At 34.8% G+C, this 13,931-nt stretch overlaps 1 protein-coding gene across 5 annotated transcripts in view; it reads right to left on the reverse strand.

Moving 5' to 3' along the window:
* The window catches only part of ATG4C (autophagy related 4C cysteine peptidase), a 96,833-nt gene that overhangs the window by 24,330 nt on the left and 58,572 nt on the right, over positions 1-13,931 (reverse strand). For all 5 annotated transcript variants that reach the window (XM_058717159.1, XM_058717155.1, XM_058717158.1 and 2 more), the window contains 4 exons: positions 13,854-13,927; positions 11,232-11,368; positions 5,542-5,620; positions 4,810-4,886 (listed from right to left, as the gene is read on the reverse strand). In XM_058717159.1, the coding sequence (XP_058573142.1) occupies positions 4,810-4,886; positions 5,542-5,620; positions 11,232-11,368; positions 13,854-13,927 (367 nt within the window). The remainder of the gene's footprint in view (positions 1-4,809; positions 4,887-5,541; positions 5,621-11,231; positions 11,369-13,853; positions 13,928-13,931) is intronic.

Raw genomic sequence — 13,931 nt, forward strand, 5'->3', positions numbered from 1 at the left:
CGATACTGAAACAAATACTTTTAGGTGTAGCTATGCTATTCTGGTGATTTAGATGGAGCTTCCTGAGTTAGAGAATACCCTTACTACAAAGCACCTCCTACTATATGCAGTTCACATGTGTAATTCATAAAGGGTACATCTTTCACTGATGAATTCACTCATCCATCTGTCTAATCACATCACATCATTCTCATAGCTTTAATGCCACTATTCTCTGAATTTACTAGGATAGATTAAAATAACCACTACTGCATGGAACTCCTAAAATCTGAAACTTGAAACTGGGGGCCCAGGAATCACAATAGACTAATACATCTATTTATAAGGCCTTATTAACAGAATATTAATATTTAGCAACCAAATATTGCCTTAATAATAGAATAGAATTTGTTATTTGTAAGAGTTAGCACCAGTCATTCTGAAAGTGTATCATAAATAACATGACACAACAGTCTCTGGTTTAAGAAATCTTATTAAATACATACACACATAAATATATATATATTTATATGTATATATTTATATTTATATATATAATAATGAAAATATGTATCTTCTAGTCCTCTCATCCCAACAATTGATACTCTGCCTGAACCACTGGGAACCCACAAATCAACACACCCTAACTGCAAAAGCCCATTTGAGTTCTTCTCATTCCCTTCTAATTTCAACTTGTTTTTACACAACTTTTTTCCTTAAGGTAATTCATGCTGCTCCTTTAAACCCCATTCTCTAAATGAAAATTATAGACGTATATACATACATGACTTCACTTCACAATGTTAAAAACTCAGTGAAGATAAAGATGAGGGGAATTCTCTTTTTCAAAGTTAATATAAAAATTAAATAATACATAAGAATATATTTTATAAGAAGGTGTCACAAGAATGGAAAATTGGGGGCTCCTGCCTGGCTCAGTCATTAAAGTGTCCGACTCTTGATTTTAGCACAGTTCGTGAGATCAAGCCCTGTATCACTCTGTGCTGACAGCATGGAGCCTACTTGGCATTCTCTCTCTCTCTCTCTCTCTCTCTCTCTCTCTCTCTCTCCATGAGCATGCTTATGCACACTTTCTGTCTCTTTGTCTGTCTCTGTCTCTCTCTCAAAATAAATAAGTAAACTTAAAAAAAAGAATAGAAAATTCATACAAATATATACATAAGCAAAGCATCTGGAACCACAGGAAAGAAAAAAATTCAACAGAAGACTATAGTACTTAGGACAGTGCCTTGCACATATAAAGAACTCAGTAAGTAGTAGTTTAAAAGAGAAAAATACTTGGTCTGATTTGGCTTCAAAATTTTTAAAGTTCAACTCTACATATATAGGAATTCAATACCATAAGAACAACAAAAGATATGGTCTAAATCTCTTCTTTAATGTCAAATACTCAGATATACTATTTTCTTAAATTTTCATAATCCTATTGGATTCAAGGCACTCACACAAAATATCAAGACTGCCAGTGATTCTTTACATGGTGTTGGATAAAAGAGCTAAGATTTTAATTTCTCCGTCTACAAAATCAAGTACTGATCGAATAAACATGCTTTTAAAAATAATTTTAATAGGGGCGCCTGGGTGGCTCAGTCAGTTAAGCGTCCAACTTCGGCTCATGTCATGATCTCACAATTCATGGGTTCAAGCCCCACATCAGGCTCTGTGCTGACAGCTCAGAGCCCAGAGATGGCTTCTGATTCTGTGTCTCCCTCTTTCTCTGCCCCTCCCCTGCTTGTGCTCTGTCTTTCTCTCTCTCTCTCAAAAATAAATAAATGTTAAAAAAAATTTTAATAATAAAAAATAATTTTAATAATTGAGGTATAAGGGTGGTGGTTTTAGAATGCTCATATAATTACATCAATCAACTGCAAAATGTCAATAGCATAAATACATACAACAACCTACATACCAAGGCAAGGATGATTAATAATATCTCCACTTGGGAGCATTTTAAGCTTAAATATGATAAAAAGCAAAAAGTAAAATTTTATTTCTGTACAAAGATAGACAACTTGCTGTAGTTTTTATATTATACTCTCATAGAAAAATAAATGATACTATTCAATAAATAGCCTAAGACAAATGCCTGAACTGAGAAAAATGAAAAACTGTCCAGAGGAATTATCCAGACAGGTTGAGATACTCTTCTAGCATCTCAAAAATATAAATCTAGGGGGGTGGGAGGGAGGGTAGGGAGGGGATGGGTATTGAGGAGGGCACCTTTTGGGATGAGCACTGGGTGTTGTATGGAAACCAATTTGACAGTAACTTTCATATATTTATTAAATAAATAAATAAATAAATAAATAAATAATTAATAAATAAATAAAGTTTGCTTGAGATTTTTCAGGGTTACCCTAATCCAACATATATGGATATTGAATATATGATTACTTAACAATATCAGAACTAGCAGGAAATACATATGTGTAATAATACCTAGTAGAAATAACATGGTGTTATTTTTGTTGAGTCTATTTTCATCGATACAACATTTCTGAAAATTCTATTACTTCACAATCAATACTTGTTTAATACAGTTTTCTTCAAAAACACTATTAATGTTGCATCTTATAATCAATGGTACCTTAAAGTCAAATAAATTATATGTTTTTTCCTTAAAAAATATATATATATTTTTATATATATATAAATCTAAACCCACTTTCTCAGTGTCCCAATGTATAAGAAATAAATGTTTCTGTGCATTTCAGAAGTTACTTGATTTCACCAAGTTTTACTTTGCAGAGTCTCTCAAAATCATTCCCTCTCTTCCATTCCCACTACTAACACCCCACTTCAAGCTTTATTGACTTACTCATGAAGTGTGTTGCACCTGCCTCCCAAAGTGAGCTGCAGCCTTTCTAATCTTGCTGGTGTAGACATAACCAGGATAGTCATTCACCTGGCTTCTTTGTGGAATCTCTCAAAATATCAGATGAATAGTCTCTACTGGTCAAGATAGTCAATACTAATAAGCTTTTAATTTGCCTATTTTAGATAATACTAGAAAACTATGAATAATTTTCCATCTGAATTTCAAATGTCTACTTTTTTAAGTAGTTAATATGGTACAGATACACAGATAGTCACAAGTCACAGATACACTGTGTAACTTAGACATAGGAATCAGTGCTACAAGACCACAATGCAGCTGAAAGAGAATTACAACATGGTTCACATAGCACAATTCTATTGTGTTGCCCACAGTATCAATAAGTCATCTATAAATATTTATTAAGGTTTACATGCAAGACACTATGAAGGAAGAAAACAGAAAGCAAATCTTATCTCTGGCCTCAAGTTGCTTGTACTTTAGTTCAAGTAATAGTTTACAAAAGATGCTAGCATGTTTTATAATGTATCTTTCAGAACCAGATTCTAATCTTACAGTTTATTTTTATAATCTATCCCTTAAATATTATTAGATATTATTAGCTAACAAGCTCTTACTAAAACAAAATATTAAACCACATTTCTAACTTGCCAAGCCTTTGAGAATTAGTGATCCATGCCACTTAAGTGATTAAAATTACTTGAAGTCTATAAAAGCATCAACTGGGAAAACAAGAACCAAAACCATGAAATAATTACATGTCTCACCTATGCACTCTCAAAATTTTCTAAATTGAAATACTAGATAATAGGAGCACCTGGATGGTTCAGTCAGTAGAGCATGCAACTCTTGATCTCAGGGTTGTGAATTTGAACCCCACATTGCACATAGAGATTACTAAATAAATAAATATTTTTAAAAATAATAATTTTAGGGGCGCCTGGGTGGCTCAGTCAGTTGAGCGTCCGACTTCAGCTCAGGTCACGATCTCGCGGTCCGTGGGTTCATGCCCCGCGTCGGGCTCTGGGCTGATGGCTCAGAGCCTGGAGCCTGCTTCCGATTCTGTCTCCCTCTCTCTCTGCCCCTCCCCCATTCATGCTCTGTCTCTCTCTGTCTCAAAAATAAATGTTAAAAAAAAATTATAATAAAAATAATAATTTTAGCAGTGCCTGGGTGGCTCAGTCAGTTAAGCATGCAACTCTTGATTTTGGATCAGGTCATGATTTCACAGTTTTGTGAGTTCCTGCCCCGCATTAGGCTCTGTGCTGTTAGCACAGAGCCTGCTTGGGATTCTCTCTCTCTCTCTCTCTCTCTCTCTCTCTTTCTCTCTCTCTGCCCCTCCCTCACTCACACTCTCTCTGCTCTCTCAAAGTAAATAAAGAAAGAAATTTTTTAATAAAATAAAATAATAAAATTAAAAAATAAAACACTGGATCACAAATGACCAACATAAAGGAAAAGAATATGTTAAGAAATGAGAGCTGAAACAATTAGTAGAAACCCAACTAAGCTCTGGAGAAACTTAACTAGGGACTAAGACTTAACAATTATACATAAAATAAGTTAGCAGATAGTCACAAGTCACTTTGTTATTCTAAACCAACTCCATCATCTTTTTCTCCCCCCCACTTTTTCTTTTTTTAAAACATGCCTAACATTTTAAATTCTTGAGTAATATTCAGCTGTTTATCTACAAAATTACTTGGAGGCTTGATCATTTATTTTGGTAGGACTAAGGTACCTAACAAGTCAGAGACAAAGATAAATGAAGAAGAAAGTATGTCATAAATTAAAATTCAGCAGCAAATTATTTAACCTTTGACCAGTGTATGGATTATGGTTTTATAAATCAGTAAAATATTACTAACTTGGAATTGTAATACCAGAAAAGCATAGCTGTCTAACACATCTCTAAATAATTTGAGTTTGCTTCATATGGTAAGAAAATAGTACCAGCTCTTTATCCATAGTACCTCAAGAGGGAAATCCTTTATGCTGACATCTACAAAAGATTGGCAGTAATGAGGATCCATGTAAATCAAACTGTCATCTACAAGGACAAAACAGAAGACAAGTAATTCAAAAAACACCTTATTATTACACTGCTTACAATCCAATTTCTATGTAGAATAGCTGAAAAAAACCTGGGAGTAACAGCTTGCCAGACTGATATTCATTGACTGAAACATAGGTTTGCACAGGACAGATTAACTTATGCATAATCAAATATGCTTGTATAAGCAGAATTTTTATAAAGTGATGAGACTGTCATTTAATTTTTGGTGATAAAATTACTTTCACAAACACACAATTATATTCTACAGTTTGCATATGAAAAATGTATTGCACTACTTTATCCTGACAGGAAGAACATATTGCTCGTCATTTTATCATCAAGTAGCACCACTAAAACTGGTAAAAAGTAAATATGTAAATAGCAACTGTCAGAATGTAGCAGCAATGTCTTTTCAAGTTTAGTGAAACCAATAAATTATGCCTGTTTATGCAATAACAGAAATTAAACATACATTTTACAGAATCCAATTATGTTGTGGACCAAATGACAAATGAGTGGCTATGGTAGGACTGATGAATTTATAAGGTACTCATTTTGGTCTGTTAATCATCCTGTTTCCAATGATCCTAAATTAACTTCTGATTTTTAAAAGAAAACAATAATAAAAATGTTTTATTAAATCACTAACCTTGAAATCCAGCAAAGTAGTATGACTGTTTAGGTTTGCCACCAATAATACCCACGCAATATTCAAGACTTAAAATACCCTGTTAAAAGGAATTAATACAGATTTAGAGTCATGAGGCAAATGATAATTATTCAAAACAATCAAATTTGTATTAGCAGTATTAGTACGTATCATAGTTCCCAAATTTTTCACCACCAGTATTATTTTTATTACATATGCCCCATATTCTAAAATCCTTCTATCTACAAACACTATTTTCCATTTTCTTTAAATCACTCAACAGTAAATCAAGTGTTCTGATCAGTGTGTCACTCAACAACATTAACAACTACTATGTACCAGATACAGAAATAAATAAGGTCACCATATAAAGGCAATACAGTTCCTACCAAAACCAAAACACTTGCCCTTTCAGTTAGCTGTTGCAGCCTTATCATGATCAATATAGTATTTTCATCAAGTTTTTAAAATACTGGAAATACTCCTTAGACCTTATTACTATTTTCACTGATCTTCAAGTCTTAGAATCCCAAACTAAAAACCATTTTCTAATCAACAGCATTCATTTGACCCATTTTTATGCTATTTCATAAATTTATTAGAATAAGATAAAATGAAAACAATATAATCTAAGGCAAAAAATAATTGTTATTAAAGCCAATTTTATTTACCAATCATAAAATATCACGGATACCGCAATCAATTATTTAGTATGCCCCTCAGCATCTATTCTAAGTGTAAAACTCTATTTAAGCTGGGCAAAATAATCCTTTTTTTTTTTTTTAAGAGAGAGAAAGCAGAGGAAAGGAGGAGAGAGAGAGAGAGAGAGAGAAAGAGAGACAGAGAAAGAGAGAGAGAGAGAGAGAAGGAGAATCTCAAGCAGGCTCCACACTTAACATGGAGCCCAATGCAGGGCTCAGTCCCACAACACTGAGATCATGACCTGAGCTAAAATCGAGTCAGATGCTCAACCAACTGAGCCACCTGAGGTGCCCCTGGGCCAAATAATTCTACACCTTTTAAAAAACATGGCCAGTGGAATCAGTTAATAAGGTCTTGTCAATATTTTAGCCTATATTATGTGTGTATGTGTGTATATCTATATCTGTATCTATATCTATATCATGTACTCTAAACTTATTAAGTGACTAATGATGATGCATATTATAAAACCCCAAAGTATTAAATAATATTTATGCTTTCCTTCTCTTAAATGACAGGATGTTTTTATATCTAGAAGATATAAAAATAAAAAGTATATGAACTGGGGTATCTGGGTAGCTCAGTTAGTTGAATGTCTGGCTTCCACTTGGGTCATGATCTCACCACTCGTGGGTTTGAGCCCTGCGTCAGGGCTGACAGCTTGGAGTCTGGAGCCTGCTTCGGATTCTGTGTCTCCCTCTCTCTCTGCCCCTCTCCTGCTCACTCTCTGTCTCTCTCACAAAAATAAATAAACATTAAAAAAATTTTTTTAATAAAAAAATATATATATGAACCAATGGTTTTTTCCCTTTAACAAGTAATCAAACCATAAAGTATTTTTAACTTAATTATTTTCTTAAAAATATGTGATTGTTGTGGAACACCTGGGTGGCTTAGTCGGTTAAGCATCCGACTTTGGCTCAGGTCATGATCTTATGGCTGGTGAGTTTGAGCCTGGTGTCGGGCTCTGTGCTGACAGCTCAGAGCCTGGAGCCTGCTTCAGATTCTGTGTTTCTCTGTCTCTCTCCGCCCCTCCCCCAATTGTGTTCTGTGTCAAAATAAATAAACATTTAAAAAATGTGGTTGTTGTAAAAAAACAAAAACACACAGAATATATATTAAAAGGTAAAAATTTCCCCAAACCCTGACACTCAAAGCTTATCATTATTAATATTTGGGGAACACCTTCTTGAACTCAATCTGTGTATATTCACATAGAGATTTATGAATACAGTTCTATATATGTGGCATCACACTACACATGCTGTTATAAGTTTGGTCAGTCATTACATCATAAACCTCTTTTCCTATCAATAAATATAGATCTCAGTATAATATTTAATGGTTGTAAAATACTCTATTTTATGAAGATAGCCAAATGTGCCTTAAAATCTCCATTCTGAACATTTAAGTTGTTCCTAGGTCCTCACTGTTATAAATAACCCTCTTAGAGAAAACAACTTTGTATATTTTCAGTCATGTGAAAATTGGAAAAGAGAACTGCAACTAAGAAAGTTAAATGAAACAGAGAAGGCATATTATAGGTTAAAATTAATTTACAGTTAACAAATATATAAGATGAAATTATAAAGAAAATAAACAATAAAGTGTTATTCTGTTTTTATTATTATTCCATGAATAGTCTATTATTCTATTGCTTTCCCCTCAAATAAAAATCCTTAGAGAGTGCCTTACTTCAACTTGAGGCAATCTGATCAGCTGACACACAATGTTTCTGACACAGAGAGCCATGAGGAAGTGAAAGTTCTAAGTCCCTCATAGCCGAGAAAAGAAAGAAAAAAGTATATAGCAAGAATCATCCGTAACTCTCCTCAGCAGTGATCCTAAGTAATGGAATAAAGACTCTGGTTCCTGACATCTATATTTCCTTTTCAACAGACTAGAGCAGATTTAGCAATAAACACTTAGAGGCAGATTAGGAACTAGAATGCCATTACATAGAAGGGACTGTATCTTTGGAAATCTGCAACACTTTTCAGTCCCTAAAAAAGCTTCTTCACAGCTATCTGGTGGTGAGAATTTATTGAGCTGTACCCATGAAGCAATAAATAAGACTGAAGTAATCAGTCAAAAAGAAAAGTCCTAATTTGTCTTGCTGGAGAAGGAGAACATATTAGATTTTCCCATTCCAGGTCCTCTAAAAAAAAAAAAAAAAAATATATATATATATATATATATATATATATATATATATATATATATATATAAACTTCCCGAGCTAAGAGCTGATGAAGCACCACACCAAATTTCTTTCTCCTCACAGAATGTAGCAGGGGATGGTACCATCTCTGAAAGATTGGAATTACCTTGATTAATAAATTTGGAAAATAGAACTGAGGGGTGAATTTTAGAGAGTATCATATACAATGGTTCGGCAGGAAAAAAAAATACAACTGCTGACAAAAGAGGAGGCAGTGGAGGAAGAGGGGGAGATGGAGTGGGAGGCGTGGAATGGGGGTGGAGTATGTAGAGAAAGAGAAAAAAGAGCAGAAGAGGAAGAAGAGGAAGATTCTTCTTCTTTTAGGACTGTCAGACACTGTATTTTTTCACTTCCAAGTGAATGCCTCTTGACAAGTTGTCATGTTGGCTTTTGACCCAACCAACCCTTAAGCAAACATAACACCTAACATCCAGCCTACTTCACTCAGCCATCTCGGCCACTTTTTGCTGATAATTGAAAAATTAAAATGTCTCAATAGTCAATGCTTTCTTATTTTAGTGGACTATGTATAAATTCAATTGGTAGAAGCTCAAAGAAATATTACATTTTTAAAAATCCGTATTTTAGGGAAAATATAAAAATAACAGAAGTTCTGGTCTGTTACCAGTTTACTGTCTGAACTTAAACTTATCATTTAACTTCAGTCTTCTCGGTTTTAAAAAGACAAATAGTTCCTAGCTGTTTTGAAGGCAAAATGAGATGTATCTGTATTAAAAGTGTTATAGAAATATGAGAGTTAACCAGTTAGTTGTTGAGCAACTCCTATATGCTGGGTTCTGAGGATCACTTTAACAGTTAACCATGGTTTTTTTCACTACAAACTCCATTGAATCATTCAATATGATTGAATGATAAAAAATATTAATAGCACCAAGTAGCAAAGCTCGCAGCCAGATGAAATATGCCTTGAAGCCATCTGCAGCCCATTCCAACAGAAATAGGGGTTTGACCAAAGGAGTCAGTTCCAAGATTGCCTCAGTTTCTAATCTTTTCATGGCAGTGGAAAAGGCAGAGGGAATCCATCCAGTTCAGACTTGGTTACAACCTACTGAGACATGGCAACATGCCAAAAGTCCCAAAACCCTTAATAGATTTGCTAGATGAAATGGTTCATACCTTCCCACATTCTAATATTAACTCTACTAAAGAGCCCACATGTTAGAAATTAAAACCCCGATTTTATCTAACAGATTCATATATTTTCGATATAGTATTAGTACTATTGGTAACATGTATGCCTGCAAAATTTTAATAACTATTAGGAAAAGCCAATATACCAGCTAGAAAACTTCCATATCCCATATATTGACAACAACTGTTCTAGATTTTTAGAAGTAGCACAGTCTAAAGTGAAGACACATGTTCCACTCATACACACATGGACCCTAAGGCTTTACGTGGGGAACAAACCATTACTGAAACTTAGATTTCAAGATTACTATATACCATAACACTCCATTCAAAGAGGAATTCCGTCTCTGACCTTGAAAAGATGAGAAACTTTATTAAAACTATGAAAATAATATAAAATACTATAATTTTAACCAAAAGTAAGTATTTCAAAAGGTAAAGTTTTGGGGCACCTGGGTGGCTCAGTCGGTTAAGCATCCTACTTCAGCGCAGGTCATGACCTCACCATTCATGAGTTCCAGCCCCGCATCAGGCTCTGTGCTGACAGCTTGGAGCCTGGAGCCTGCTTCTTGGGTTCTGTGTCTCCCTCTCTCTCTGCCCCTCCCCCACTTGCACTCTCTCTCTCTCTCTCTCTCTCTCTCTCAAAAATAAATAAAATATTAAAATAAATTGTTTTAAAAAGGTAAAGTTTTGTGCAAAAAGCAGAATCAGACCTATAAATACAGAGAGAAAGGAGGTAGGGGAGATGGTCAAATGGGTGAAGGGGAATGGGAGATACAGGCTTCCAGTTATGGAATGAATAAGTCACAGTCACAAAAGGCACAGCACAGGGAATAGTCAATGACAGCATTGTATGGTTGCAGAAGCAAGCTACACTTGTGGTGAGCATAGCAGAACATATAGAGAAGTTGAATCACTATGTTGGTACACCTGAAACTAATGTACCATTGTGTGTCAAGTATACTAAAAAAAAAAAAAAGTTTTAAGTTAAAGTTTTGTGACAACTGAGTGTGTTGATGCCCACAACAAAACAACATTAGATAACAATAGGTTCATTTGGAGAAAAGAGTTGTGTTCTCAAATAGAACTGATTTTTAACTGGTTAATATAAAGAAGCCAAAGATGGAACCTTCCCCCATATGATCTTTATCACTTCTGTCTATATAAATAGTCATCCCACTTATTCACCTTATGGTGCCACAGGAAACAAATTAAGAGATAATACAGCAGTAATAGAAAACTCACTTTGTTTCAGTTGTTACCTTGAAACAATTTAATGTGGGTTTTATAAACAAACAAAGGTACATCCTTTTAACAATCACATAGAGGGATAATGGGAACTGTAGACATATCACATATTATAATTATTGGTGCATCTGTGTCTCCTTGATTAGCTACAAAAAGATTAAAAGGCTTTTCACTTGGTCATAGAACATGATACTCTTCAAATCACATCTGATCCTGCAATACTGAAATTTAAAATCTCTAATGTCAAGCTTTACAATCTACAACTATAAAATCATCACTACCCATTTAATAGAAAAAAGATGGCAAACCTTCTGTATTTTTCAGATTAGCTAGCATTGCCTTAAAAAATTTTAGTTCTTATTCATACCTTTACAAAATCTAAGTAGTCGGTGTTGGTTCTTTCTCCACCAAGTCTAACAGGGATTAGAATAATAACAGCTTTGTCATCTGTATTATCAGAGGCCATGGAAGTGCACTGTTTATCAATTACATCAGAACTATAAACTGAGAAAAATAATGAATATGTATTACATTTTATAAAAATGATTTTCAGAAACATTTTTACTCTAGTCCCTCCCCCCCCCCCTCATTGGCCAGTCATCTAATCTCTGATGTCACCATCAAGGTCTCAATGAGTTAAAAAATGTCTACCCTATTTATACATTTAGCAGATACTTATCAAGTAGCTACTATGGCACTAGGGCTTTACCAATGGGCAAAAGAGAAAAATCCCTGCCCTCATAGAGCATATACTCTAATATGAGGAAACAGTAAAGTAAAATATAAGATATGTCAGATGGTGATGGGTGCTCTGAAGAAAAACAAAGGGAGAAAAATGAACAGGAAGTGAGGGGAGTATTTAAAATAAGGTGGTTAAGGAGGGCCTTATGAAAAATATAACATTTAGATCAAGACAAAGTAAGAAACCAAGATATGCCAATACCTGGGGGAAGAGCATTCCAGGTATAGATATCAGCCAATGCAAATGCCTTAAGGCAGAAGCATAGCCAGCATGCTCTGGGACCAAGAGGCCTGTGTCTCTGGAGGGAAGTTAGTAAGGGGTATTGTAAAAATTGCAGTTTTTACTTTGAGTGAGATGGGAAGCCACTGAATAGTTTTTTAGAAACGGAGTGTCCTAATCTGACTTACACTTTACCAGTGTGGTTCCTGTGTTGATAACAGACTGTAGAGGTAAGGGCTGAAGCACAAAAAACAGTTAGAAAGCAACTGCAGAGGGGTGCCTGGAGTTGGTTGAGTGTCCAACTTAGGCTCACGTCATTATCTTGTGGTCTGTGAGCTCAAGCCCCATGTTGGGCTCAGCTCTGACAGCTCAGAGCCTGGAGTCTGCTTTGGATTCTGTGTCTCCCTCTCTCTGCCTCAATCTCTCTCTCTCAAAAATAAACAAACATTAAAAAAAGAAAAAGCAATTGCAGAAATCTAGCAAGAAATGATGGTGGCTCAAACAAAGGTAGTCATTGTGAAGATAGAGAATGGTCATGGGATGGTCATATGGAGCTGATTAAAAGTGATCAGTAAATCAAAGAACTCCTTAATATGTTAAATGCAAGATGGGAAAGGGAAAAAAAGGAGTCAGGTGATTTGAATGGTTTTGGTATAAGTAAAAAGAGTAAGAGAGGTGCCATTTACAAAGACATAGACAACTATAAGAAGGGAAAAAATAGGATAATCTGTAAGTCAGTGTTAGACATGCTAAGTTTCAGCTATCTATTAGACATGCAAACAGAGAGGATAAATAGGCAGTTATGGATATAAACGCCTGGATTTAGTGAGAGGTCCTATAAACTTGGGAGTTGACAGCATATAGATGGTCCTATAAAGCCATGAGACCTGGTGAATTCAAATCTGTGTACAAAAGAGATGAGGTCTAAAGGCTGAGCACAACAATTTCAGAGATCAGGGAGATAAGGAAAACCAGCAAAGGAGACTGAAGGAGTGGATATGTAGACAGAAACTTGAAGAGTAGCATTCTAGAAACTCAGGAAACAAAACATTACTAGGAGGAAAAAGTGGTCAACTGTATCATATGCTGCTGGCAGACTGTGTGATGTGAGGACTGAGAAGTGACCACTGGATTTAGCAAGATTAAATTATTGATGAGAGCAGCTTGGGTAGAGTGATGGGCATGACAGCCTAAATAGGATAGTTCAAGAGAAAATGGGAAGATTTTGTAGAACCAAATATAGACAAAACTTTATTTTGTTTTGTTCAACAATAAAAAAGCTTTCTTCAAACTCCCTGGTTGAAGAAAATCAAACTCTTCTGCTCTTGCACAGTTAGCTGATTAACAAATTCTGCCACTTGTGCCCCAGTTCTTCCCTTTAAATTCCAAATTTAGGTTATGAGTTATCAAATTCTGTTCAGTAGCTTCTCTATCTCCATAGTCAGTCTAAACCAAAGGTACAAAAGTGCAACAATAGTTCTTTCCATGTTTTAATTCTTTCATCTTACTCTTCCCAAATACTCAGTAATGGCTTCTAATTATAAACCTTTAAATTCTCTAATTTTTCTGGGGCAGCACACACATGACCATCCTTACCTCAGACTCTTCTGAACTAATATATACCTCAAGGAAATGAGTTTTTCCTTCAGAGAACAGATTGCTGGTTTCCTGAGATAGGGAGTGAGGGGAGGGTGACATGGGTAAAGGGGGGTCAAAAGGTACAAACTTCTAGCTACAAAATAAGGAAGTCATGAGAATATAATGGAGACTAAAGTTAATAATACCATGTTATATTTGAAAGTTGCTGAGAGTAGGTCTTAAAAATTTTTATCACAAGAAAAAGAATTTTGTAACTATGTATGGTGTCAGTTGTTAATTAGACTTGCTGTAGTGACCATTCCACAATATATCCAAATTTGAATCATTATATTGTACACCTGAATCTAATATATTATATGCCAATTATGTCTAAATTAAAAAGTATAATCAAATAAACAGATAAAAATTAGAATTATATACATCCCTCACCTGTACAATCTTGTGCAACATAAATAGTTATTCCTTGTAAATCAGGATGTCTTCTTGCTTCTTCAACTGCTTTTCTAA

Source organism: Neofelis nebulosa, chromosome 2, assembly GCF_028018385.1.
Source record: "Neofelis nebulosa isolate mNeoNeb1 chromosome 2, mNeoNeb1.pri, whole genome shotgun sequence".
Lineage (NCBI taxonomy): Eukaryota > Metazoa > Chordata > Mammalia > Carnivora > Felidae > Neofelis > Neofelis nebulosa.